General features: G+C 51.3%; 3 protein-coding genes across 10 annotated transcripts in view; 2 read left to right on the plus strand and 1 right to left on the minus strand.

Moving 5' to 3' along the window:
- The first annotated feature begins 582 nt into the window (after positions 1 to 582).
- On the plus strand, positions 583 to 4,558 carry RAB34 (RAB34, member RAS oncogene family). 2 transcript variants are annotated; one of them, XM_010978965.3, is made up of 11 exons: positions 583 to 707; positions 1,383 to 1,595; positions 1,811 to 1,902; positions 2,753 to 2,818; positions 2,921 to 3,022; positions 3,140 to 3,204; positions 3,319 to 3,370; positions 3,567 to 3,648; positions 3,728 to 3,818; positions 3,947 to 4,054; positions 4,137 to 4,558. In XM_010978965.3, exons 2-11 carry the CDS (start codon positions 1,542 to 1,544, stop codon positions 4,202 to 4,204), a joined length of 780 nt encoding a protein of 259 aa, XP_010977267.1. In that variant the 5' UTR covers positions 583 to 707; positions 1,383 to 1,541; the 3' UTR covers positions 4,205 to 4,558. The 2 variants fall into 2 exon arrangements, with proteins under 2 accessions (XP_010977267.1, XP_031324270.1); XM_031468410.2 differs by lacking the exons at positions 583 to 707; positions 4,137 to 4,558 and having other exon boundaries at positions 1,463 to 1,595; positions 3,906 to 3,978.
- Positions 4,559 to 6,337: 1,779 nt separating this feature from the next.
- Positions 6,338 to 14,183, plus strand: PROCA1 (protein interacting with cyclin A1). 5 transcript variants are annotated; one of them, XM_010978967.3, is made up of 6 exons: positions 6,338 to 6,822; positions 9,021 to 9,104; positions 10,474 to 10,560; positions 12,507 to 12,642; positions 12,916 to 13,071; positions 13,161 to 14,183. In XM_010978967.3, exons 1-6 carry the CDS (start codon positions 6,735 to 6,737, stop codon positions 13,822 to 13,824), a joined length of 1,215 nt encoding a protein of 404 aa, XP_010977269.1. In that variant the 5' UTR covers positions 6,338 to 6,734; the 3' UTR covers positions 13,825 to 14,183. The 5 variants fall into 5 exon arrangements, with proteins under 5 accessions (XP_010977269.1, XP_010977271.1, XP_064351947.1 ...); XM_064495876.1 differs by lacking the exon at positions 6,338 to 6,822 and adding an exon at positions 7,345 to 7,460; XM_010978969.3 differs by lacking the exon at positions 12,916 to 13,071 and having other exon boundaries at positions 6,340 to 6,822.
- Positions 14,184 to 15,155: 972 nt separating this feature from the next.
- Positions 15,156 to 25,662, minus strand: part of SUPT6H (SPT6 homolog, histone chaperone and transcription elongation factor) — a 29,217-nt gene continuing 18,710 nt past the window's right edge. For all 3 annotated transcript variants that reach the window (XM_031468390.2, XM_031468389.2, XM_031468387.2), the window contains exons 25-37: positions 24,973 to 25,180; positions 24,444 to 24,591; positions 23,906 to 24,048; positions 22,859 to 22,999; positions 21,120 to 21,315; positions 20,488 to 20,726; positions 19,494 to 19,607; positions 19,197 to 19,321; positions 17,376 to 17,488; positions 17,018 to 17,095; positions 16,755 to 16,921; positions 16,098 to 16,285; positions 15,156 to 15,953 (exon numbers count right to left, since the gene is read on the minus strand). In XM_031468390.2, the coding sequence (XP_031324250.1) occupies positions 15,767 to 15,953; positions 16,098 to 16,285; positions 16,755 to 16,921; positions 17,018 to 17,095; positions 17,376 to 17,488; positions 19,197 to 19,321; positions 19,494 to 19,607; positions 20,488 to 20,726; positions 21,120 to 21,315; positions 22,859 to 22,999; positions 23,906 to 24,048; positions 24,444 to 24,591; positions 24,973 to 25,180 (2,047 nt within the window). In that variant the 3' untranslated portion in view covers positions 15,156 to 15,766. The remainder of the gene's footprint in view (positions 15,954 to 16,097; positions 16,286 to 16,754; positions 16,922 to 17,017; positions 17,096 to 17,375; positions 17,489 to 19,196; positions 19,322 to 19,493; positions 19,608 to 20,487; positions 20,727 to 21,119; positions 21,316 to 22,858; positions 23,000 to 23,905; positions 24,049 to 24,443; positions 24,592 to 24,972; positions 25,181 to 25,662) is intronic.

The raw sequence follows: 25,662 nt of genomic DNA on the forward strand, positions 1-25,662 counted from the left end.
ATTCACAGTCCCCTCCCTTTAAGTAGTCTTCCCTGCCTTGCTCCAGGCATCTTTACATCCTCAAATTCAGTTCCTGACGCAGAGCAAAGTTTAGTAAATCTCAGGTTTGCTTCTCTGTGCTTTTCCCACACCCACACGGCCTTTCTGCCATCTCCCTCCCCTCTTGGAATCAGGGTTCCCCTTTGAAGATGAGATTTGTTATGTGCTATCCCCTCTTCTATCTTGCAGACTGCGAAAAGGAAAAGTTGTCCTTGAGGGGATGGAGATTTCCAGTGGGGACAGAGCGAAGAACGCCCACACTGGTGGGGCGTCCCCATGTCCCAGAGCAGTGAACTCTTCGAAGGGCCGAATTCTCGGTTCCCCTAGCCCTCTTTTATCCTCCATTGAGGGAGGCAGCTTGGTTTTTGGCCCTCCAACAATTCAATCTACAGGGCAGCCTAGGAGGAAAAGGCACTGGAGTTCGGACATCTCTCTCCTTGGTGAGCACTTCGTTCCGACCCTACTACTCCCTCTAAGCTCTCTCCCACCACCCCCCAGGGTAGAAGGGCGAGCGGGGGCAGACCCTATGAGTCACGTCCTGGCCCTGGAGTTGAGGGAAGCGCCGCCTCTCCTAGAGCCCCTTCTCTCCCTCTTTCCCCTCCCGCTGGTTCCTGGCACAGCTAGATGCTGCGCAACAGCCACCGATTCCCCATCACCAATTCGTCTGGGTAAGGGTCCCCATGGACGCGCCGCTCGGCACCGGCGGTGCAGAGGAGGGCGACCTGGGGGATGGATCCCCATCTTGGCAGGTTCCAGCCTGGGTGGCGGCGATCCTGGTCCCCGGTGAGGCGTCGGGCGGGGGAGCCTGAGCTGGGGCAGCGCCGGAGGGAGGAGAGGAGGGGGAGGCCGGGGCTGGCTGCGAGGCAGGGAGCTGCTGGGAGAGGGGCGGGGGGCGGCCCTTCTCCAGGAATTTCCGGGGATCAAGTTACAGCACTCGCCGAGAGAGAGCCGAGTGTGACGCGAGGCCCTGCAGTGGTCTGGGTCCCTCGCCCCCTCCTCCAGCAGTCCACCGGCCTTGCTGCGCGGTCCCTGCCCACACTGACCCCGAGTGGCGGGGCCGCGCCGCGCCCCCCCGGACCTCTCTGTTATGGTGGGGTCGCCTCAACCCCGAGTTGTCGTCGGGTCTCCACGGCCTCGAGTTATTGTAGGAACTATCCGACCCCGAGTTATTGTAGGGTCTTCGAGGACCCGGGTGCCTCCAGACGGGACTCCCCGCCCGCATTTGGCGGCCGAGGGGTCTCCCCGACCCCGAGTCGTCTTCGGGACACCCCGGGCCCGAGTGATTGTGGGTTCACCTCGGCCCCAGGTGACTGTCTCATCCCCGTGGCCCGCGGTGGTCGTAGCATCCCCGAGGCCACGGGCTCCCGCAGGTTCTCCGTGGCCCCGAGTTATAGTCGGGACCCCTCGGTCGCGGGTGATTGTCGGGTCTCCGCGGGCCCGGATCGCTGGGGCGGATCAGGCCTCAGCGCCTTCTCAGGGCTCCCCGCAAGGCCGCAGGCAAGATGAACATTCTGGCGCCGGTGCGGAGGGACCGCGTCCTGGCGGAGCTGCCCCAGGTAGGTTGGCGCCAGGGCCACGTCGGGCTTCTGGCTGCGGTGGGTGTGGGCGGGGAGAAGGAGGCACCAGACGGGTTAGAAGCTTGGGCCCAGCCCTGCCGCCCAGCTAGGCCTGCTGCTTCTGGGTGGTCCCCTCCCCACCCCCGCCCCGGGCTGCTGGGCATCTGGACTAGGGCCAGGAATGGGTGAGTCCCATTCTCTTCCATCCCTTTCAGTGCCTGAGGAAGGAGGCCGCTTTGCACGTGCACAAAGACTTCCACCCCCGCGTCACCTGCGCCTGCCGGGAGCACCGGACAGGCACCGTGGGGTGAGTTAGAGACACCCGGAATAAAGAAAGGAAGTCCCAGAAAAGCTGTAGTCAAAGCAAGGGTACAGAGTCAACAACTTGGGGCTCCATTTCAGCCTCTACCAGCTATGTGGTTATTTCTCCTTTTCATGCCCCTGTGTTCTTCCCTTTCTTCCAGCAAGGTTGTGGAGAGTGCTCTGAGATGGGGTGGGGTAGAAGGGTGGCAGTTTAATTTCTGACACTGAGAAGGTGTCCAACACGAGGGTGTGGTCACCAACTCAGCTTCCCACATACCATCTATCTGGACTCCAGGGCAAGTGGTATTGCCTAGAGGGTTGAGTCCCATTGTAGGTGGAAAAAAAAGAAAGTAGTAGTTATAAAAGTTGGCCACCATTAACTGAGCATTTACTGTGTCCCAAGCTGTATGTTGGGTACTGTTATTGTCCGTTATTAAATGGAAAACATCTTCACTTTTAAGATGTATCTGATTTCAGAGTTGTTAAAATTGTGTGTGTGGGGGGGGCTATATCTCAGAATATAGGACATTTATCTCATTTTAACCTTTGCAACAACCCAGTAAAATATATGTTAAATCCCCAGTTAACAAATGTTGTAACTGAGGCTCAGAGAGATTAAGAAATGTGTCCTAAGTCACACAGCTAGTAAGTGTGAGAGCTGGAATTCAAATTCATGTCTCTCTGATACTGAAGCACAAAACACTCCTCTCCAGCACATCTGTCCAGGCCTGGTGTCTATGGTAACCTCAGCCTGGGTGCACCTAACTTTGTGGACCTACTATATAGGGAGCATTTGGACTCCTCTGGGTGAAACAGCTAGTGCTCACTCTTACTGCTCACTCTTGTGTCAGCAGATTTAAGATCTCCAAGGTCATTGTGGTGGGGGACCTGTCAGTGGGGAAGACTTGTCTCATAAATAGGTAAGAGTTTCCTGGAATGGAGCTGGATTGGGGTGGGCAGGGTGGGGCCAGGCCTAGCCAGGTAGGCTGGGCTAGGGCCAAGAGCATCTGGTGCCTCCTCAGGTTCTGCAAAGACACTTTTGATAAGAACTACAAAGCCACCATTGGAGTGGACTTTGAGATGGAACGATTTGAGGTTTTGGGCGTCCCCTTCAGTCTGCAGCTGTGAGTTCTTCCTCTGCCCCTTCCCACTGTTCCTTCCCCCAGCACCTATATTCCACCTCAGCCATCACCACCCCCCTGCCCCATATAAACCTGTGTTTCCCCCTTCCTTCCTTCCAGCTGGGATACCGCGGGACAGGAGAGGTTCAAATGCATTGCATCGACTTACTACCGAGGAGCTCAAGGTATGGGTCTGGGTGAAATGGGCTGGTTGGGTGCACCTGGTCTCTCATCTAGGGCTGGGGGAGGATTGTGGAAATGATCCCAACAACCTGGGGTTATTTCTGCCACTCTTCCAGCCATCATCATTGTCTTCAACCTGAATGATGTGGCCTCCCTAGAACATACCAAGTACGTGGGGATGCTGAGCTATAATGGGGACTCTGGGGAGGAGAGGGTTCAGAAAAGAGGGGGGTTGGGGGCATGGTAGGGAACAAGAATGCATCCAGGACCAAAGAGCACCGGGTAATCGGGCATACGAGTATCAGCAGGAGAGCCTGGCCATCTCCCTCATCCCTCACTGTCTGTGGTCCACCGTCTATGGCAGGCAGTGGTTAGCTGATGCTCTCAAGGAGAATGACCCTTCCAGTGTGCTTCTCTTCCTCGTGGGTTCCAAGAAGGATCTGAGTGTGAGTGTGCCAGTGGGGGGACTTCCCGCCTTGGTGAGGGGAACCCCACCCTCAGCACCTGACTCTGACTTTCCTTCAGACTCCTGCTCAGTATGTGCTGATGGAGAAAGACGCACTCAAGGTGGCCCAAGAGATGAAGGCCGAGTACTGGGCAGTCTCATCTCTCACTGGTGAGTCAGAGGCCTCCGACCTTCTGTGGCATTCCTGTCTATGTTGCCTCTCACTCCTACACCTCCAACTTTGCCCATTGATCCCAGGCCTGGAACTGCTCTGAGCACCTATCTGCTCCCTGTGTCAGGTGAAAACGTCCGGGAATTCTTCTTCCGTGTGGCAGCACTAACCTTTGAGGCCAATGTTCTGGCTGAGCTGGAGAAATCGGGGTCCCGGCGCATTGGGGATGTTGTCCGTGAGTGCCTGCCTGGATGAGGGTGGCAGAGAGCACAAGGACCCTCCAATCCCTGCCTCACATATTTCCCCCTCTTCTTCAGGCATCAACAGTGATGACAGCAACCTCTACCTAACTGCCAGCAAGAAGAAGCCCACATGCTGCCCATGAAGGGTGAGAGGACTGTCCAGAGACTGCCCAGCCTTGGGGCATTGTGTCCTCTTGACTCCCCCAGAGCTCAACCCCTGAACATTTGCACTGACTGTTTTTCCAGACCAAAGAGCTGCCCCTTGGTGGCAGTATCCCCAGAGGGGTAGCTGGGACCATGCTAGTCACTTTTACTGCCCCCAGGCACTGTGCCAAAGACTGGATGCCCCTCTCCTCCAGGGGCTCTCCAGGGTGCCTAGTGTGGGGGAGGTGGGCTCTACTTCTCTTGCTCAGTCTGCTGGGCCCTTTGAGTATGAGGATGCTTAATGGTCCCAGCCTTACACTGTGCCTTATGCATTAAAATCTCTGTTATTAGCAGGTTGAGGGCTGGAGTCCTTTATGGGGGGTGAGGGATGTGGAATGGGCACAGCTGTATGGTAATCTTGGGACTGGAGTCTTCTGCTGCAATTCTGGCCATTCCTGGCTGCTGGGCAGGCCTCAGGTAGGTTGGAAACTCAGGGATAATGTTTGAGGGGATGCTATGGACCCTCACTGGGTGCATCTGAATGATCTTTGAGATCTTAGCCCTTTCCTTTGGTCCCTTCCCCCCCCCCCCCAAGTGGGTCCCCCTACTTGGTACTTATAACCAAATTTCCACCATTAGATAATATTTTTCCTTTTTTCACCTCTTGCCTTCCCTTTAAAAAATACTTCTCTGAGGGGAACACAGTGAGAAGTGATTGAATTTTCAGTGCTTTTTGGGGTTCACCAGATGGTAGGGGCAGGGCTCTTACTCAGAAGATGTGCTGATACATCTAACTATATTAGTGATATAAACATAAAATCATAAGTAGTTTCTTTTTATATTTTAAAGCAAATAAGAAATGACATTTTTGTCTCAAAAAAAAAAAAAAAAAAGATGTGCTGAGTCAGGAGGACCTGCATTTGAATCCTTGCTGTCCATCCTGGAACATTCAGGCATATTACTCACCCTCTGTGCTTCAGTTTCCTCATCTGTAAAATGAGGCTAATACTGATGAGGTTTCTTGGGTGAAATAAGATAAAGCACTAACACGTACATAGGAAGATCTCAAAAGCCTTAACTATTATAACAATTTGGGGGAAGAGTGACCAAGAACCTGCCTCATTGTTGACATCTGACCCAGAGCCAGAGTTTGGCTGAAAGTATCTCAGACATCTGAGCCAACATTGGAGGGACACATGTGGTGGGTGTCATCCTGGGAGCCATGGAGGATCAAGATGAGAACAGAGATCCTGGTTCTCAGTTGGCAAGTGTTCTGTCCATTGGTTCCACTCTTACCTGCTACTCTGTCCTGGAAGGGCTTGCTTTTCTGCACACTCCCCCTTCTCCTGGCTTCCCCTCTCCTGCTGTTCCTAGAGCTCTCAAAAGCTACAGTGGGTAAGAGGGTCTGGATGGTAGTCCTATCCACTCAGGCTATTGGGTCTAGAGGAAGGTGAAAGCTGGGATCACGCAGAGCAGCAGCAGGAGAGGCCCTTGATGACTCTGGAGAACACAAAGTTTAAACACCATCCTTTTCCCTCCAAGAGTGTGTGGTGTGAGGGAAGTGTATAGTAGGTTACTATGCATGTGGCTGGCCCTGCTCCCAGCATGGGGCAAGCCAATGGAGATAAAACGACATGAGGTTGTATGATCGAAATAAAGTACTAACTAATAAAGTACATAGAAAAAGCTCGAAAACCTGAACTATTATAATAACTTTTGGGGGAAGATTGACCAAGACTCTTTATTTCTTTGTTGACATCTTTATTGGGCAGTATTGTCTCTGGGACAGGGGGCTAGGAGAGCAATCTAAGAGGGGGCACTGGGAGTAGGCGCCACAGAGAGGCTGGGAGCCCATATAACGTCTTTATCCGATGGGCTCCAGTGGAGGGGCAGGCAGGCGGGGAGAAAGAGAGCGAGCCTGGCCTCCCGCCTGGGCAGGAGGGACATTGGAAGAACTGGGATGGCGGGTTGGAGTTTGTAGGCAGTTGCTTCCCAGGCGGGCGGGCATGGGACAGAGGGTAGATTGGGGGCGGGGCTAAGGGTAGTGGCTGGGTTCCGAAGGATTGGGAGGGGCCAGGAGCAGCCCGAAGTGTGAGGTTGAGAGAATGCCTGGGGCGGGGCTAAGAACGGGGTTAGGGGCGGGGCTAGGGTCTAGGGGTAGGAGTAAGCTGGGAGCAGATCTGGAAAGGAACCAGGGATGGAGTGAGGGCTGGGCCTGAGCGGCCGAGCTCAAGTTTAGGCCTGAGATAAAGGGGGAGGTGCCAAGGTTAAAGTAGGACAAAGAGGGAGGGGCCCGGAAGGAGCTGGGAGGCCCCGGATGAAGAGCGCGGTTGAAGTTCTGACCTGGGCTAAAACAACGCAGCCTAGAGCAGGGGGAGGGGAGGGACTGGGCAAGCATGAGGCGGAGCTAAGGGCTGAACTGGGGCGAAGCTGAGATTGGGGTTTATGGTGGACTCCGTCAAGCTGAGGTTCAGGGTTGGACTTCTGCGAGGAAGAGTCTTGTAGAGACGAAGAACTGGGCTGAGAGCGATGTGGGTCAGGACGACACTGAGGATTGAAAGGTGGACCAAGGAAAAGACTGAGGACAATGCCAGCTCGTGGGACGAGAGCAGCACGGGTAAGGAGGGGGCGTGGTACGGGGGCTGGCTTGAGGACACAAGGAGGGTGTGGAACCTGAGAGATCGACGAAGGAGGCGGGGCCAAGGGCTGACAGGGGCGGAGTTAGGATCTGGGGGCGGGCTCACGTCGAGCCGTGGACCAATGATTGAGGACTAGGGTCCTGAAGTCCTGGAGAACCGCCTGCGGGTTCCGCTGGGGTTGTCCGGTGGACCCTGGTTGTAAGGCTGGAAGGCGTCTCTGTGCCACAACCAGGAGCCTGAGCCGCTGCCCAAGACGTGCGGGCCTAGGCTGGAGCCCATGGTCCGGTGATTAAGTCACCGAGGCTGCAGCGGGCGGTTCCATTGACTTTGAGGGCAGGAAGTAGTCTGGAGTTTCCATACGTGACATCACAATCGCCTCCAGATGTGGGCGGGGCCAGGGCGGAATTTCCAAGGAGATCGGAGCTGCCCTGCCTTGCTCCCTACTCTTCCCTCCCCTTTCTAAGTTACTCCCTTCCTTTGTCCCTTCCTCCCTCCCTTCCTCCCCTATTCAGCTGCTGGGGTGCCCAACCTGGAACCCCACCCCCTGTGCCGCAAGGGCAGGGGGAGCTCCGCAGCCCTGAAGACTGGAAGGATTCCTTACAAATGAGCATCACCTGTGAGTTTTGAGTTAGGTCCCTGTGCCCCGATTAATGCCCTGTTGAGAAAGAGACCACAAGCCTCCTTCTTCCTTTTAAGCTATCACTCTTATTCATAATAAAGTCCCCCTAGTGTCCAACTTCAATCACTTCTGCTGCAGGAGCTCTAGACTGCTGCTTCAGTTAGAGCTCTCCTGTCGTGAAACTAGGGCAGATTGCCTCCCTCAGATCTGAGTTACTAAATCTCTCCCCTTGGCAAAGTTATGATTGTCAAAGATTCTTGGGGGTGTAGGGGGGAAGTTAGTCAGTGGACCCTGCTTATTAGCCTCTTCCATGATGACTCTGCAGAGAGCAAGCAGAGTTTGAATCCTGACCCTGGATCATGCTGCTCTGGCCTGACCTTAGGGTCCAGGCTGGATAAGAGAGGCTGTGGAGTAAGGACTGAGTAAAGCCAGAGGGTGACGAATTGGCTATGTTAGAGTTGAAAAGCAGGTGTAGTGGGAAGTAATAATTGGCAGGACAGGTTTTGGATAGGAACTGCAAGTAGACAGGGCTGAAAGAGCACAGACTATGGAGCCAAGAAAACTGAATTTGAATCCTACCGCCATCTATTAACTTGTGTCCTTGGACAAGTTACTTATCCTGAGTCTCTGTGTCCCCATCCACAGGATGGGCTGGGTTGATGATTTAGAATCAAAGGCATATTTTAAGAACCCAGCACAGTGCCTGACTTTGGGAAGATGCTCATCCAGGGTCAATTTTCTTTTCCTAGAGAAGTCCCCAGGTTTGAACCCTCCAATGCCAGGGTTTATTTGTGGCTCCAATACAGACTTTATTCTATTCTATTCATGTATTCATTCAATCAACCAACATTTACTGAGCATTTTCCATGTCTCAGGATCTGCAGACACAGAGACAGATGAAATATAAGCCTTGTTCTCAAGTTGCTATAAACACATGAAGTACCATGGTGCAGAGTAAAGGGGCAAAAGATGTGTGACCAATTCTATTTGGATAGCATTGTTCTTTCCAAGATGATCAGGTGTTCCTGGGGAGTGGGAGACAGAAGAGAAGGAATGGAAGGATGAGAGGAGCGATGGGTGGGAGGAACTTATAATTGAGGAAGGAACCAGGGCCCGGGTCCTGGGGGCCAATTATGTCATGATAAGGAGTTTACACTTTGTCCTGAAGGCAGTGGAATGCTATTAAAGAGGTGGACCAGTTGGGATTCTAGAAAACTCAGTTTGGTGTATTGTGAGGACTGGATGGGCCTAGTGAGACAGAAGTCAGGGAGGCCAGGCAGGAGGCCATGCCAGTTGTCTCCGTCAAGGATAATGAAGGAAAGTCCTAACCAAGACAGAGGCAGATGTGGAGGCAGGTAGGCATGGCAAGACTTCTTGGTGAGAAGTGAGGGAAAGGATGATCCCTAGATTTCTAGCTGAGGTGCCTGTTACTCTCTGAAAATGGAAGACACAAGAGGAGGTGGTTCATGGAAGATAGGGAGAAGATGGTGGGTTAGTGTGGGACATGCTGGTCTGATGTTTTTGGAATGTCCAAGAGGACACTGGCTTCATCCTCAGGAAAGCAGTCTGGATTGGAGACCCACCTTTGTGTCATTTTATTAGTGGATGTTGAAACCATGGAAGTGGATAACATTATCCAAGGTAAGCCTGTAGAGACTTTGGAGAATGAAGCCAAAGACAGAACCCTGGTAATCACCAATTTAAAGGGTACAACAGAGGAAGAGGGGAGAACAGAGGAGTCAAGAAAGAACTAAAGAGCTAGTCAGAGAAGGAAGAGAGAGATGAGAGATCTGTCACGGGAGCCAAAGAAACAGTTTGCAGAAGAAAGAGATTGGTCAGCAGGGTCAAGTGAGATGAGACAAAAAGAAGGCCACTGGGTTTGGCTGTTAGCTCACTGGTGGCCTTTGCCTGGGCTATTCTGATACAGGGTCATGCTGTAGGTGGCTGGAATAGGAAAGAGAGGTAGAAACTCTGAACTCACTGAAGGTAGGGACTGGGCCTCCTTCACTGGTGCCTAGTGAAGCTATCCAATCTGTCTGTTAAATGAGTGAGTGAGTAAATTTGGACTGAAAAGGAAGAGGGTGGGATATGAAGTGGCAGAGGGAGAAACAGAGTTCATAGAGTGTTTTGTTTAAAGATGTTAATAGCCTGTAGGAAAACAAAAACCCAAAAACATTAAAGAGGGGGAAGGTGAGAATTCTTTCTGGGACCTAGAGTTCAGGTACTTGGGCAGAAGGAAGGACACTTCCCCAGGCTCGAGGAGAGTTGATGAGGGTAGAAGCAGCCACAGATAATGCTAGTGAAATGATGTGCTGAGAGGAACAGCAGCAGGGTAGGAGTTTCCAGGGAAGTGCTTGGAGTTTCATTCATTCATTCCATTAATTTTGAATACTTACTGTACTGTGGAAAACAGAAGGAGCTGACCAGAGACCTGTAGGAGGCCTAGCTGAAGTCCTCAAGCAGTCAGCTACCTTCCTTAAGCAGGTCTCAGCTCCAATACCCGAAAGGATGAGGCTAATTGTAGGAAGAGAAGGAAAGTGGTGGATTCTACAGTGTAGTTCTGATGGAGCTGCTGTCCTGTTAGGAGTTTTGTTTGGGGACACTCTCTGACCAGGCTCCACACACCCTGGGACAATTCCTGGGACTGTCCCTGCTTGCCTAGACCCTGGCTAATGCCTATTCATTACTTAACGCCGAGTCAGTTCCTATTACGCTTCTTCTGAGAAATCTTTCCTGACCACCCCCATCCCCCATCTCATCCTTGTTCCCTCCTCCCATAGCTCTTCCCACCATTCCCTCCCTGTCTGTGTCTGCTTCACACTACTGTCACCCACTGTTGCACATACCTCTTCTGGGTCCCCCTCCTCATCCCCTCCCCCAGTGAGGACTGTTGTGTTCTTTTCATCTCTGCATCTCCTGAGGCCTGACACCTTGAGCTTCTCAGGAAATGTGTTTTGAATGAATGGCATGGGGAGGGGGCTGCTGCTGCTACCACTCTGTGCTCTCTCAGATATAAACAGGTTACCCAGCTGGGAGAGAGGACATCTGTTGGCTGGTGTGGCTTCGAGCACTGATACATCTACCTTCTCCTCTGAAGGTGGGTCCAGGGGATCTCTGGCCCCAGAGGCCCCCACACTCCTCACCTGGGACGGAGGGAAGTGTTTGGTCCTGAAGGGGTTACCCAGCTGCTCCACCCACAACCCTTCTCACACCAGAGAGCGGCCCTTCCTGGAGGCCACAATCACTCCTTTCCTTTGTATGGCAGTTTATGGTACACAAATATCTTTGACATAGGTGAACTGAGCCCTCCCAACAACCCTGCAAAATAGATATTACCACCATCCCTATTTTGTGAATAAGGAAATGAAGGCTCAGAGAAGTCATGTAACTTGTCCTAGGTTACCCAGATTGACTTGAAATCAGGCCTGTCTGACTACAAGTTCAGGGCACTTGCCACTCTGCTGCCCTTTGCCCCAGTTCAGCAGTGCTGAAGAAACCCGAGGTGGTGGTAGTGGTGTTCCAAGGTCCTGCCTCACATGCAGGACTCCTTCTGCCTCTTATTTCCCTGGGATGGAGAAAGGGAGGAAAGGGGGAGGGTCAGGGGTGTAGGGGGAACCCAGACCCTTCACAGCTGGGCAGGGAGAAGGGAAGGGAGGAGGAGGAATGTGGGGAAGGCTCAGATCTGTCTCATCTCTCAAGTACTTTAAGGCCACCTGGACTAACACCACCCTGCCCTGCCACCAGCGTGAGTTAACTCCTGGTGGCCAGTATGAGGTCTTGCCCCAGTTTCACCCCTTGTAGAGGCTGGATAAATGCACAATCCCCCTGGCCTGTTTGGAGGGAGTCAGTCAGCCATAGTACCTCAAGCCAGGCTGCCCTGGAACCCATGAGTGCCCTTCCTCCTCAGACTGGGTGGGGCCAGACTCAGGGGAACCTGCAGGATGGTGCCTTGTTCTTTCTGCCTTGATGACACTTTGGGCACAAGGAGTCACTACGTGGGCTTTTAGATGGTGGTCCGAGGGGAGAGCCATTGGTACACTGAAGCTATAGGCAAGATCAGAGGTGAGACAGTGGGGGTGGAGGCTGGGAAACGCCAGTATGTGTCCAGGGCTTGTATTCAACTGAGCAGAGGTAGGAAACTTTCTCCAGGCTTTCCCCTAATTCTAAACCCTCTCCCCAGCAGCTTCTCCCCTGTGCCCTGGGAAAGGGGACACAGTATCTGTGCTACCTACAAGGGGTGGGCTGTTCAAGTCTGTGGCTCTAGGAACTAGGGAGAATGGATGGGGAACGGAAACTTGATGAGTAAAGAGTAGGGAAAGAATCAATAGAGAGCCTAGGAAAGGGGAAAGAAGTGAGAGAAAGGTGTCAGAAGGAGAAGAGGCTTGGAGAAGAGAGGAGGAGGGAAAGGGGAAGGAAGAGTCAGGAGGAGAAGCCAAGGAGCATGACGTGCTCCCCTCCAGACTTGAGCTGGCAGGCTGCAGCAGGCCTGGGGGCTGGAGTGGCTCCAGAGGCTGTGAGGGGTCAGATACAGGCCTCCTGGGCCTATGCAGGACAGGCATAGGAGCTGAGGATGTTGCTGCTTCTGCTGGCTTTAATCACTGGGGACTCTGAAGTGGTGCTCCCCTCTGCCATAGCAAGAGAGCCGTCCCCTACCCAGGCACTCTGTGCCGTGGGGTAGGTGACAACTCTGAACAGCCGGGTGAGGGGCTGGCGGGAGTCTGTGGAGGGCCCTGGGAAGGTAGGCTCCCACAGAAGGCAGGGAAGAGCAAGAGGAAGGTGTCCCAGGGCAGCAAGGGGGACTTGATGAGGACCTTGGTGAGTCTGAGGAGGGGCAGGCAGATTAACGCAGTGGACTGGGGAGAGGGGAGTCCTGAGAGGGACCGACTACTGGGCTGAGTTACTACTACTCAGCAGTAGAAACAGGTGTCAGGGAGGGCAGAGGTGGTAGCAGGTGAACTAGTGAAGCCTTTAGTTTGAGCCGTGGGAAGACCCAGGTGTGTTGCTGCTACTGCCTGGGTATGACCCAGACTCCTACCTGCTCAGGTGAATTCAAGGACACTGACAGGTGCTGCTGGAAACATAAAAAGTGCACCGGGCACATCATCCATCCCTTCACCTCTGACTATGGCCACTACAACCTGCACCTGCACTCTGTCAGCCACTGCGACTGTGATTCTAGGTAAGGGCCTACTCCTTGGGAAACCTACAGCCTAGGAGACTCCTGGGCAGAGCCAGGGGCAAATTTTCACTTTGGTTCCCCACTCTGGCTTTGACCTGGCACTGCCAGCCCAGCCCCAGCTTTATAAACGTGTCTTTGCTACAACAGCCATGGGGAGGTCTTTTGGCAGTCTGGGCTGAGCCCTGTGGAAGCCCGTTGTCCCTCAGCTTCTTGCTCTGGGCCCCTGGGGAGTCATGGAGTCATAGGAACCAGGCTGAGTCCCCTGTGTGGCAGGCTGAAGGACTGCTCAGAGAAGATAAATAGCAGCTCCCAAGATGTGGGCCCAACCTGCTCCCGAGATGTGGGCTCAGCCTGTTTCAACACCATCCAGTCCCCTTGCTTTGAGCTCATCCCAGAGGAAGAGTGTGTGGAGCAGTTCTGTTATGGCTGGTGAGTGTCGGCAGGCTGACGGTGGCACTATGGGGCACTTGCCCCCCCACTCTCTGTCAACCGTCTTTCCCTGTCCTCCTCCCTCCCAGGTGCAAAAGCTACAGGCCTATCTCCGTGGCAGTGATCCACCATCCCATCCACCATGAGTGTGGGGCAGATGACCTCAATGAAGAAGAGGAAGAGGAGGAGGAGGAGGAGGAAGAAAGCAAGCCTCCCATCCCAACCCAGGTGGGGCCCACCACCACACCCACCGACACAGGCATGGGCATGGTCACTGGCACCCTTGACTCAGCAGCTCCCATCACCATCTGGCGTTCTGAAAGCCCCACAGGGAAGTCCCAGGGCAACAAGGTGATCAAGAAGGTAAAGAAGAAAAAAGAAAAAGAGAAAGACAAGGAGGAGGAGATGGACGAAAAGGCAAAGCTGAAGAAAAAAGTCAAGAAGAGCAAGTTAACTAAGAAGAAAAGCCTGGTTAAATCAGAATCACCTCCAGACTTGATACGATCGTTAAGTCCAAGAGAGCTGGCCAGGATGTCAGAGTCCAGCCCAGACAGCCGGCCAGACCTGGAAAGTGAGGACAGTTACAATGATCCTGGCCGGGAGGAGCCCTCCAGCGGGGATATTGTGGAGTCATCATCGCCCAGGAAGAGAGAGAACAGTAACAAGGCCAAGAAGCCTGGGATGAAGACCTCGCCGGCCAAGAAGGTCAACAAGAGGAAATCTCCCCCAGCATCAAACCCCAATCTCAGTTGAAGCCAGGGTGAAGAATAAATGCAATCAAGCCTATAGCTGACCCCCTGCTTCTCTCTCCCTCCAACCTGGCTCCTTCTGGGGGCGGGGGGGGGGGGGCAGGGCTCTGGGCAGAGCTGGAACCAAGGGGCTAAGGGGCTGCTGGGGTTTCTGGAGGGCAATCCATCTCAGAAGGCAGGTGGAAAGACATAGGAGGGGCACAGCCTGTTTCTTTGTAACATCCTAGGCCCAGGGCAGAAGAGCGCATCTGGGTGAGGTGGGAAAGAAGCTTCCTGTCAATTGGGAGATGAGTCTGAAATCCAGTTGGGAACAGGCAGTTCTGTCTGCAGTAATACCCCTAATAAATTGAAACTTTTAACCCAGTCTGTGCCACTGTGCCTGGCATTTCCCTGGGGAAGGTGCTGGTGGCATCAAAGGGTATATGATCTTCCCAGCTGGTGTGGCCCTGCTTCTGCTAGGCCCTTCTAGACCTTTTGTACTGAAGGGAACAGAACTGAGTTCCTGGGAGAAGGCCAGCCCTTTCCCCCAACACTTGCCAACAAACAACCAGAGAGATCTTGAATGAAGAACAGCAAGGTGGAGAACTCACCAAGTTCGGGCAGCAGAGGCCTTTTCTGACTTCTCTGATGAGCCCCAGAAGAAACGGAGGGGGAACCCTTACTTTCCTAGCACTGATAGGCAAAGTTGTCAGAGGAAGCCCTTGTGAAGAAACACAGTGAGATCAGGAGACCAGAACAGAAGAGGCAGTGGGGCTGGCAGAAGGGACTAGTGCCAGGGGACCGGCCTTCCCTGCAACATTCCAGTGTCCTTTGCCGAGGCTATGTGTGTGGCCCATCCTGGGGCAGACTCACGTAGAGGTACTGTCAGAGGCTAAGGCCCAGCCAGCACAAAGGAGAGAGGTGCGTGGATTCAAGTGGAGAAACGCAGATTGACTTGTGGCCTTTCTTCCATGTGCCAGAGAAGATGAGCAGACACAGTGGATGGGGTGGCTGTGTGTGACTGTTATTATAAACAGCAGGTCCCAAGCACTGGGCTTACCACTTCACACACTTCTATCTTAGTCCTCACAGCAGCCCTGCTGAGGTAGGTATCACCATCTCCGTTTTACAGATGAGAAAGCTTGGCTTAGAAACAACAGGAGTTCGCTCAAGGTCACAGGGCTGGGAAGTGGAGCAGGGATGTGACCTCAGGCAGTCTGATGCAGGAGCCACCTGATCCTCTATAAGTCATTGCCTCTGATGTCCTGGAAGAGGGAGTCAAGGGAGCCCTCAGAACTCCAAACACTGCTTTGAAAGCTACCCTTCAAGAGCTGGAGAGAGAGAGGCTTTTCAAAATGCTCTGTAGAAACACTGTTTATTCAAATGACAGGCAGGAAGCGGTGGCAGCAGGGGGTGAGGGCAGCCAGGTGGGGGCTGGGCAGGTTAGCACTGCTCCCATGTCCTTTGCCATCCTCCTTTGACAGCCACCCAAGCTGTTGGCATCAGGGTCAAAAATACTTTCCCTCCTCTCCCTCCTGTCCCAAAGTGAATAAATAGCATCTCTCTCCCCACAAGAGCCGGGGGAGACTCATGTGCTGAGCTTGGTGCCCCATCATAGCCCAGAGTCAGGTGAGGGCAGAAGCTCAAAATGGCTTGTAGGGAGTAGAATACAAAACTGTTCCACTCTCATTCTCATCTTCCTCTTCTTCCTCCCTGCCACACTCCCCTACCAGCCTGGTCCCAGGACAGGTGGTCCGTGAGGGCCTGAAGTGGGAGTATTGTCGCCTAGCGTACAATGAGCTCAAGTTTGCAAGGCCATCCAGCCTGTCACCCATCCAGGCTGACCACCAAAGAGAACGTCAATTCACGCCACTTTATGGACAGAAAAGGAGGGGCAGGGAGTGAGGCAATGGGCAGCCAGGCCTTTCCCAGCCTCAGAGGTAACCAGAGTCCTAGGAGCAGGCCCCCTACCGATCCATCTCGTCCAGGAGTGGGGTGGCATCGCCAGCAATAGACATGGGGGTGCTTTCGATCATAGGGCTGGGGGAGGGCCGAGGCGTCAGCCGCTGCTTCTGTTTCCTCCGTTCTGCCTCCTTCTCCTGCAGCCACTGCTCTGCCATCTTCCCCCAGTCGATGGCTGCATGGCTGTTGGACCTGGGAGGAAGTAGTCTTTGAGACTGGGACTCTCTGGGGCTTCCCACAAGGATGGCTTCACACCAGCCACCGGTGAGCATCCTCTCTTGCAGAAATGGACCTCATACCCAAGAACCTGTTCCATGCCACCATCAGCATACTTACTTTGGCTGCTGCTGCCGTTGCCGGGAGCTGGAGGAGGGCTGGGGCTGGGCCTGGGCAGACTGTGGGGTGGTGCTGGCCTGTAGCTGGTGGTACTGCGGGGTCGTGATGGGCTGGCTTGGGGTTGTGTAGGAGTAGCTGGGGGTCATTAGTGGTGTGGCCACTGGCTGCTGGGCTGGTGTTGGGAACACCTGGAGAAGGGGGAACAGTTGAAAGGGGATGGGTTTTGCGCTTATTTGACCTTCCTGTGAATTTCTGGCAAGCTGAAAGTTGGGGTCCAAACAGAGCTTTGCAGCTGACCCTCTCATGAGCAGTGTGTGGTTCTGAGCAGCAGAGGTAGGCCAGGGCTGGGACCTGGCAAAAACAATAGGGCCCACCACTGCTGACCACTTGAGGTTTCTAGTGACTTGAGGGTTCCAAAGATCCTGACTCTGTAGAAAGGTCAGAATTTCTCTTATTCCCTTTCCCTTCAAATAAGCCTGAGGAAAGGGAACATCTGTTGGAGACAGTTCCTAATGCTGTGGCAGCCCCATCTGCGTATGAATACCCTCCCGGTGGGTACTGCAGAGGCTAGTCTATGGACACAGGTTGGTAAAGGATGACTTTTCCCTTTCAGCCATCCCCACCCTCTGCAGGGAGCTTCCTCCACAAGCCACGTACGTGGTAAGCGCTGCTGCCCCCTCCACTGCCACCATAGCCATACTGGCTGGAAGCCCACTGGGCTGGGGTGGCATTAGGGTTCTGGCCTTGGCCTGTCACGGCAGCGATGGCACTGAACATCTGTGAGGTCATGTTCTGGGGCAGGGCGTTCACAGCCCGTGTCAGATCTGCAAGCACACAGAGGCGGGAGATAGGTACGTTAAAGGCGAAAGTCGTTCTAGCTCCAGCCCTCTGATCCCCAGTCCCTGGCATGAACTCCTTACCTGCAAGGTTGATGTTGGCTGGGGTAGCACTGATAGAAGCAGGTGTCCGGGTCCTGCTGCTGCTACTAGGGGTGATGCCTGTACAAAACGGCCCAAGTTACTGACATCTCTTCAGAAACCTAGTTCTGGTTTTACAACTTAGGGGGCTGGAGGAGGTACTGAGGTGGGTGGAGAGAAGGGAGCTGTACAAGCAGAGTGGATGGAGGATCTTTCTGACGCCAGAAGGATGGAGGGGTTAAGACAGCTACAATGACAGCCTAGGCCTCAACCCCTCCTACAGAAGTCTAGTGATTATTTTGATTCAGGACTTAGGTGGTACTTCAACCATACTCCAGAAGTCAGAGACAGAAGAACTCACCTGGTACAGGATCCTGGTAATGATCCTTAAACCATCTGAAAAGTCCATTCACGGTTGGGAAGATTTGGCCCCGGTACCGGAATCCTTCTGGAGTCACCGTTACATATTCTATCCTGGGATTTTGGAAGGAAACATGCATCAGATATCACCCGTGGCCAGCTGTAAGCGAGTGGCCAGAGCAGATCTCCACCATGTAAAGTAGCCACACTGGGTGCTGGCGGAAAGGAGAGATAAAAGAGCCAGTCCCTGTCCCTGTAAGAGGAGGCTGCACTCTGGTGAGGTGAGGAGTGTGCAGCAGGGCACAGGTAGGGCCAGGAGTCAGCAGCCCCTGGTGTGCTATGTACAGGCTGCCAGAAGAAGGCTTGCTCGGGGCTGGGCCACCTCCTGGGCTGCAGTATGATGGCAGCACACTGCATGTGAGGGCAACACTGAGGTCATAGAGTGTCAGGGTTGGGAGAGGTCTTCCAGGGCAGCAAAGCCAAATCCCCATGAGCTGGAATCTGGAAGTGCCTCTCGAAGGTGGTTGGTCTGCCCTTATTCAACACTTAGCCAGAGCAGAGAGTACGCAAGAGATGGGCTCTGTGTTCAGACCCAGGTCTACTTCCAGTTTTGGCTATGACACTCACCATCTATGTGACTTTAAACCCAAGTCTCAGCTTCACTTGTACAATGAGGTAACCGCACTTAAACTTTTACAGTGAGTATGACGAATAAAGGTGACAGCATATAAAGCACTTAACAAAACACTTAAAATGGGCTGTGCTCAATAAAGGTAGCTGTCAACAGCCAATAGCCAAAGCTAAGCATGGCAACATTCTCACTCATATTAACTGAAACCTGCTTCTTAAATCTTCTACCCAAGTGTTGTTCACTCTGCATCATAAGAAGTTTGTGCCCTTTTCCACAGGAAGTTATCACGTTGCTTCTGCTCCTGGTTAAACGTCCCTTTTTTTCAACTGTTCCTCATGGGACAGCTTCCAGCCCCTACATGGCCCTGGCTGCCACCTCCTGGAAGCATGCTGGTGAGTCAGAAAAGGCTTCTCAGAAATGAACACAATATTCCAGAAGTGCCCCAGATGGTACAGGGTCCGGAGTCCAGAGCCTCTTATCATCTGGCCTCTGAGCCCCTCCTAATAGAGTCTACGCTGTGATCATGTGCAGGCAGTACAGGACTAAGAGCAGAAATGCACAGGCGCTGGCAATGGCCAAGGCGAGGATGTGGGAGCAGAGAAGGCCCATATAGCTGTCAGTCTGGGTAACAGACACAAAGAAAACAGGTCTAAGAAAACTGGACTTTGTCCAATGCAGGGTGAGCACTGGAGGGACTCGGATAAAGGAACACCCAGGAAGGTCAGCCTGTCAGCCACACACAGAAGGGAGCAGAGCGGGCTGACGACTGGATGGAGAGATACTCTCCTGACCTAACCCCCTTCAGCACAGGCTCACCATGGCAACAGTGAGCCACCATGTGCCAAAGGCCCTGGTGAGGGTGAAACAAAGTGGAAAGGAGAGTCTGGCGTGCTGGTCCCCATCTTCGCCAGTCAGGTGGGAAGAGTGGTGATTTGTGTCACTCCTTGGGAGGGAGAAGAGGCGAATGGAACTCCTTTTTACGAGGTTGATTATAGCGCCTTTCTTATTCATTCTTGCCTCTAAATCATCACCCTCTTTCCCCACCTCCAACCTCCACCTCCACTCTAAACAGATAAGAGGAGAAAGGCAGTCAAGCAGAACCAGAGAGAGTACTGTTCTGGGGGCCTCTAACTCCCCTGCTAGCCTATCTGTGAACCCCAGCGGCAGCACCTTCTCAGCACCAGTGCTCACCTGGGTTTACCCCGGGGCTGGTATCCCAGTAGGAACTTGCCGGGCAGTTCCTTGCAGGCACAGATGAAATAGGGAATGAAGGTGGGCTTCTCCTTCTTAGTTTTGATGAGCAGCTCCTCTAATTTCTGGGGGTAGAATGAGGGGGAGAGGTTGGGATAGCAGCATGCTTGGTATACAGTGTCTGGCTCACACATGATGCACACCTCCTTCATCAGCTGAGCATCCCCTACACTGAAGGGAAACCATACATCCTTAAGTGACTGGGAGGTGTCAACCCTCACAGGGCCCTGGGCTCACCTTACGGTCCCCACCACTGCAGTCCTGATAATACTTGTGGTTCAGAAGGTCCCGGGCAAAGGATGCCATAGGCTGGACATAGCGGGCAACAATCTCATCCAAGTCTTCAAATTCCTGTGGGAAGAAGGTAAAGATCCCATGTGTCATATCCAGGGCCAAGACTCAGCCTTTCATCACATCCACTCAGAACAGAACCCATGGGAGGGGAGGAAATTCCTAGCCCTGCTATAGCTTTACTCTGCTGCGAAGTCCCCTCGACTTATCCATCTGTCTGAGTCATGCCAGATGTATTAGCTAACAAGACACAAAACCCTTTAAATCGTAACTTTAATACTCCCCCGGTCTTGGGAACAATAGGGAGCTTCATAAAATTTCTCTTCACTGAAAAGAGGACAGAGAAATTTGATGTATGTGCGCGCGTACACGCGTGCAAGTGCTCGCATGTGTGTTTTTTCCTCTTCCTCCAGGGACTCTCTAGATTAACACGCTGATCGCCACGTCACTCAAATCTGGATGACAGTTGTGTTTCCTCAGGGGCCCCGTAATCTAGATATGGATGACACTTTCCTTATTCCAATTATGCAAGTTTTTACAAGTAATTTGCAACAGTTTTTTTAAGTTTTTTTTAAACAAAAAACTTTTGAACAAAATTGTTTTTTTTAAAACAATTCCAATTACACTGGAAAAACAGATTAATTATAAGCACATATGGTGTATTACACCGCGGTGAAGTGTGAATTTGGGCCTGGCAGGAAATACACATGATCCATAGTGGGCGATCAACGTGTCAAAATTTGGAGGACAGGGAAGGAGGGACAAAATACACAAAACTGATTATTTAATTACTCATTTCATAGCTAACCTCCTGTTTTGTTACTCTGTGTGGCTAAAATATATATAATGCATACAAGTTGCTAAGGTGAAAGTGGCCAGAAACGGCTTGTTTCTGGAAGCAGGAGTGGGGATGCTGAAGTGGGCAGGGGTTGGCTCTTACCTCACTGTTGATCCACAGGGTGGCTCCCAGGCTGAAGGCATTTTCTTTGCCCTCTTCCCGCACATCCACGTGCTGGTAGATGCCATCACTGACCTTCCAGGTCACTGTCAGGTGATTTTCACCCTTGCTGCTTGGTCGGATGATCACATCACCCTGGTCCATGGTCTCCATCATCTTTTCTGCTTGTTTAAAATTTATATTATGGAAGGATGGGTGTGCAATCACTCGCTTGATGTATGCTGAAGAGAGCAGGAAAGAAGTACAAATCAGGTGATGGGACTAGGAGCCAACAGCAATGGGACAAGCCATGGCTTAATTTCTGACACATGAGTGAATTCTGGAACTCTTTCACCCTCTCTGGGCCTGGATTCTCTGAGGAAAAGGATGTGTGAACCTGGGTTCCTAGGCTGAGAAAGAAGCTTTAAGAGTCACAGTGCATCAGCAAAGAAAATTAGACTCAAGAAGACCCCTGCTTCCAACCCTGCCAGTGACTCCCTTTCATGATGCCTATGGGCCTCAGCACCTCAGCGCTGAGTCACTCCCATCAGGAATCTGAGCAGTCAGCATGTGCATCCTGCGAAGGGAGAGCTGCCAAGACTGGGGTGCATGGGCATGGCTGTGGGCACACTCACTGGTCCGCTGCTGTTTCCGTTTCATGTCCTCCTCCTGCTTGTGGTCTGCTGCTTCAGCATCAAAATCATAGTAGGTGTCCTTGGGCAGTTTCCACTCATTGTTCCTGTCCATAAGGTCTGAAGTACGGCAGGTCAGGTCTGCACTAAACTTCTCAATGTCGATCTTCATGATGCGGCAGTGAACAGTCATTCCCACCTAGATCCACAGAACATTTGAGCTGGAAGGGACAAAGATGATCTAGCCCGATGCCCTATTTATATGTGAGAAAACCAAAGTCCAGGCAGAAAGGTGGAGTGACTGCCCAAAGCCAGCCAGCTACGGGATGGCAGATTAGGAGTTCAGGGTTGAGTCTGGCCTGCAGACTACAGCCTATGCCCTGTACTGATGCCTCCCATATAGGCAGGAAAACCCACTAGAGCCTACTGGGATCTATCCTGTCACTGGCACTATTCCCTCCTCCCATAACGTCGCCTAATTACTGCTCCTATAGTGTGAGCGAAGTCTGGCTGCCCTTTTAGGAGGGAAAACAAATAGCCATTTTCTGTATTTTATCCCTAACTTGAGCCCTTCTGTCTAAAGGGTGACAAAAACCAGTTAATCTGCATGACTCTCCTTCTGAAAATCTTCTCAGCTTCATTTATAGGCATATCTTGGGGATATCACAGGTTCAGTTTCAGATCACCACAACAGAGCAAAAATCGAAATAAAGTGAGTCAAAAGAATTTCTGGGTTTCCCAGTGGATATATACGTTATGTTTACACTACACTGTAGTCTACTAAGTGTGCAATACTATTATGTTTAAGAAAAATGTACATACATTAATTAAAAATCACTTCATTGCTAAAAAATGCTAACCATCATCTGAGCCTTCAGCAAGCCCTAATCTGTTTGCAGTAGTAACATCAAAGACCACTGACTGAAGATCACCATAACAAATATAGTGAAAAAGGTTGAAATATTGTGAGAATTACCACACATACATGTGACACAGAGACAAGAAGTGATCAAATGCTGTTAGAAAAATGGCACTGATAGACATGATCGATGCAGGGTTGCTACAAACCTTCAATTTGTAAAAAATATAGTATCTGCAAAGCACAACAAAATGACATATGCCTATATTAGGAATGTCTTTCCCTAGCTTTTCTAAGTCCACAGTTCTCAGAGGTTCACAATACTCAGAACTAGAACCAGAGAATTTGGCAGATCTGGTACCAGCCATGTTACTAACTTGCTGATCCTGGAAAAGGCACTCGAATGCCTCTGAAAAGACAAGGTAATTTTCCTTCCCCGTAAGGCTGTGAGATTAGAGGTAACATATGCAAATGTTGATCGCTGGTATCTAGTATGTACATAATAAATGGCAACTTGGCATAATAAACGCCAAGAGAATACTAGAACAGAAAGGGAGTGCAGCCTTTCTGCTTCGCAGCATGTAATGCGGGCCCTGCTTCCTGCCGGCTGGACTAAACCACAGCTTCCCACACAGGAAGAGCCCTCTCCCAAAGGGTTGGCAACTTGATGAAATTTCACAAAGGCAGTGAACAAAAGCAGCTACTCATTCAGATGCTTCTGGTCCTGGCTTCTCTCAACTAGTTATAAATCCTCCTGAAACTCTCCCCACCAGCAGCCACTGGGAACAGAGCCTAACTCTCGATGAGGACAGCCCAAAGTTAGAGAGCCTGACTTGAACAGCTGAAAACTGCACTAGATACCTCAACCCAGTCATTCACCTACCTTCACTCGTTCCTCTGGCCGCTTTACCACTTTGTCACTGAGGAATTTGGTGGGGATGAAGCCCGTGACACCATTGTCTAGCCGTGTTTTGACACCGATGGCCTGGCCTGGGCATGAACCACTGTCAAAGTGGTTCCAGACCTAAAGAGGGCATCAGGAGAGGAGACTGCTCATTAAGATTCTGGAGATCACACATTCAAAAGAGAGCTGCCAGGGGTGTTGTAATTCATTTTACCACTGACACTGGCATAATGATCTGAGAACACAATGACTGAGCCACCCAGCAACAAAGAATTTAAACATCCTCACTGCTTCTTGACTCATAACTCATGTTCGGCACCACTGGCCATGAGATCAATCCTTTACGTTAATCTAATCTGTATGTTCCTCCAGCTACAACTCCTCCAGCTGTATGTTCCTCCATTCCTCCCCATTCTGTTCTGACCTAGCAGGCCTAAGAAATATCTATGTCAGTCTCCTTAGAACAACTCATTCCTGTGAACCAGGAACCCCTTGGCTTTTTTATATCCTGGAAAAATCCTACCAGTTTCTTCTATTTGGTAAAGCTGAGAAACTATTTTACAATCGAGTAACATCTGAAGATCCAGAAAAAGCTTTCAGGGTGGTTTTTATGAGTTCTGCCCATGAGAAAAACAGACAGTGTCTAGAAGAATGTGGGAAAAACTGTTAAGATTGTGTGGAGAAAGAAAAAATTGAAGGGAGCCTACAAGATACCTTCTAACTATCATAGGGACTCTGTACCCACTCTGTAGGTAAGAAATGCATGTTCTCATGTCTCTAATCTGGTTGAGCTAGATCCTGAGAGAGTGCGAAACAAGGGTTAAGCCACGAAAGCATATAGATCATCCTGAGTAGCATACGGAAGGATGTCATGTTAGACCTATGTGCATTCTAGCCTTCTTCCTTCTTTGTGTATTTATTTGGTAAAGCATGATCTAAAATATCCCCATTCTTGATTCCTTTCTAGGGCACTGAGACAATTCAATCAAGGAAATTCAGTGACCATGATAACAGGGCAGCACATACCTCGCTGAGTTCAGGGAAATTGTCCTGTTGACAGAAGGGGCACTGCCATAGCCCTGTCTCATCATTGCGGATTGCCTGGTCATAGCTCTCACCCTGTGGACGCCTGTGGGCAATGCCAGTGACGTTGCAGATGATAAGCTTTCCTGGAGGAAGGGGAGAGAAGGGAAGAAAACAGGGAGCAGGCTAAGAGAACTGGAGAGGTGATTCCTTCCCACCAACCCACAGAACACCTGTCTTAGAGCATCTCTACTGATTTTCTTCACACCCTTGAAAAGGGAGATCATTTGATGAGGGGGAAATGAGGCCATAGACTGACCCCATGAAGATCCCACAGCAGCAGGTTAAAAGCATATTTGACCTTAAACTCAACTTTGACTTCCAGTTCAGGACTCCTAATCTTCTTAAAAGCTCCCCTGGTCTTTCCCACCTACAGTACAAACCTGCCTCATTCTGTTGGAATTATTGCTTGGTTTGAATGTACAATAAATGCATCCCCTCACCCCTCTACGTCCTCCTCCCACTGAAAAACAGAATTTACCAATGTAGAAGGTCTCTGGTGTTTCTTTGGTCAACATATTGAAGATTTCCTCTGTGTTGGGAGAGCGGTAGGCTGTCCGGAGGTCCTTATACCGACAGCTTAGCTCTGCCCGGATGTCGTACAGAGTGATGTGTTTGTCACCATAGCCCTGGGGAAGAAGCCCATCAGGAAGAACCTTGCAACCTCCCCAAGCCACAAGGGGTTCCTATGAAAGGACTAGGGCAGTTGGCTCCTGTCAGGGATTGTCTCTTTTCCCCCAGCATTTACTACAGGAGATATTCAAACTTTTCCTTAGCCATGGAATGCTCATCTACAATAAAAATGCTTTATAGAACCCCCATGTGTAAAACAGATAAATGCAAAGCCGCACTGTTGGAAAGGGGGAAAGAGGGCCTGGAAGGAAACTGTATGACTCACCCTCTCCCCGCTCCCCACAATGTGGTTTCTCTGGAGACTTGCTGCCTGAGTCTCTTTCCAACTAGGCCATTTGGGATGGTTTCTGTGCCAGGCTTTCTACACTGTCACCCACCTGCCTCTCCAGTTCTTCTGCAAACGCATCAAGGTCCAGGTCCTTGAGTCGCTCTGGGTTTTCCAAGATCTCTTCAAGGGCTCCTGCAGGGTTGGCATCCTCAGCTGATTCATCATATTCCAGAGCATCAACCGCCATCTTCCTGGCCCACTCATAGGTTTCAGGGTGGACTCGGGAACCATCAAGAACTTCTATATATGAGTCAGTGCTGAAGAAAAGGTGAAAAGGGGGAAGGATACATAACGAGAAGTTTCTAGTAACAACCCAAATGTTCACCAATGGGGAATTGGTTAAAGAAATTAGGGTACCTCCATACAATGGAATACTATACAGCCATTAAAAAGAATGAGGTAGATCTATGTGTGCTGACATGGAAAGATGGCCACGATATACTGATACGTGAAAAATGCACTGCAAAACACTATGAGTCATATGATCCCATTTTTGTAGTAAATGGGTAGTTAGTAAATGCATAGCAAAAAATAAAATTTAGGAAAGTTGTAGTATACATCAACTTGTTATGGTAGTTATCTCTGGGGGGTGGGATTATGGGGGACTTCAACTTTCTGCACAATGTTTCTATATGTTGAATTTTATATAATGAACTTATATAAGTCTTACATTAAGATAAAACAAGAAGGGGGAAGAAGACCTTTGAGAATTTGCTGACAGTTACTTTCCCCCATAAAG

This window comes from Camelus dromedarius, chromosome 16 (genome assembly GCF_036321535.1).
Source record: "Camelus dromedarius isolate mCamDro1 chromosome 16, mCamDro1.pat, whole genome shotgun sequence".
Taxonomy (NCBI): domain Eukaryota; kingdom Metazoa; phylum Chordata; class Mammalia; order Artiodactyla; family Camelidae; genus Camelus; species Camelus dromedarius.

Bases quoted from the DNA above. Each gene is read 5' to 3' on its own strand.
- PROCA1 (XM_010978967.3), top strand. From the start codon at position 6,735: ATGTGGGTCAGGACGACACTGAGGATTGAAAGGTGGACCAAGGAAAAG. The intron at 9,105-10,473 runs GTAAGCCTGTAG...GTGCTCTCTCAG, and splicing joins AGTGGATAACATTATCCAAG to ATATAAACAGGTTACCCAGC. The intron at 10,561-12,506 runs GTGGGTCCAGGG...CTACCTGCTCAG, and splicing joins ATCTACCTTCTCCTCTGAAG to GTGAATTCAAGGACACTGAC.
- RAB34 (XM_010978965.3), top strand. From the start codon at position 1,542: ATGAACATTCTGGCGCCGGTGCGGAGGGACCGCGTCCTGGCGGAGCTG. The intron at 1,903-2,752 runs GTGAGTTAGAGA...TTGTGTCAGCAG, and splicing joins CACCGGACAGGCACCGTGGG to ATTTAAGATCTCCAAGGTCA. The intron at 2,819-2,920 runs GTAAGAGTTTCC...GTGCCTCCTCAG, and splicing joins AAGACTTGTCTCATAAATAG to GTTCTGCAAAGACACTTTTG.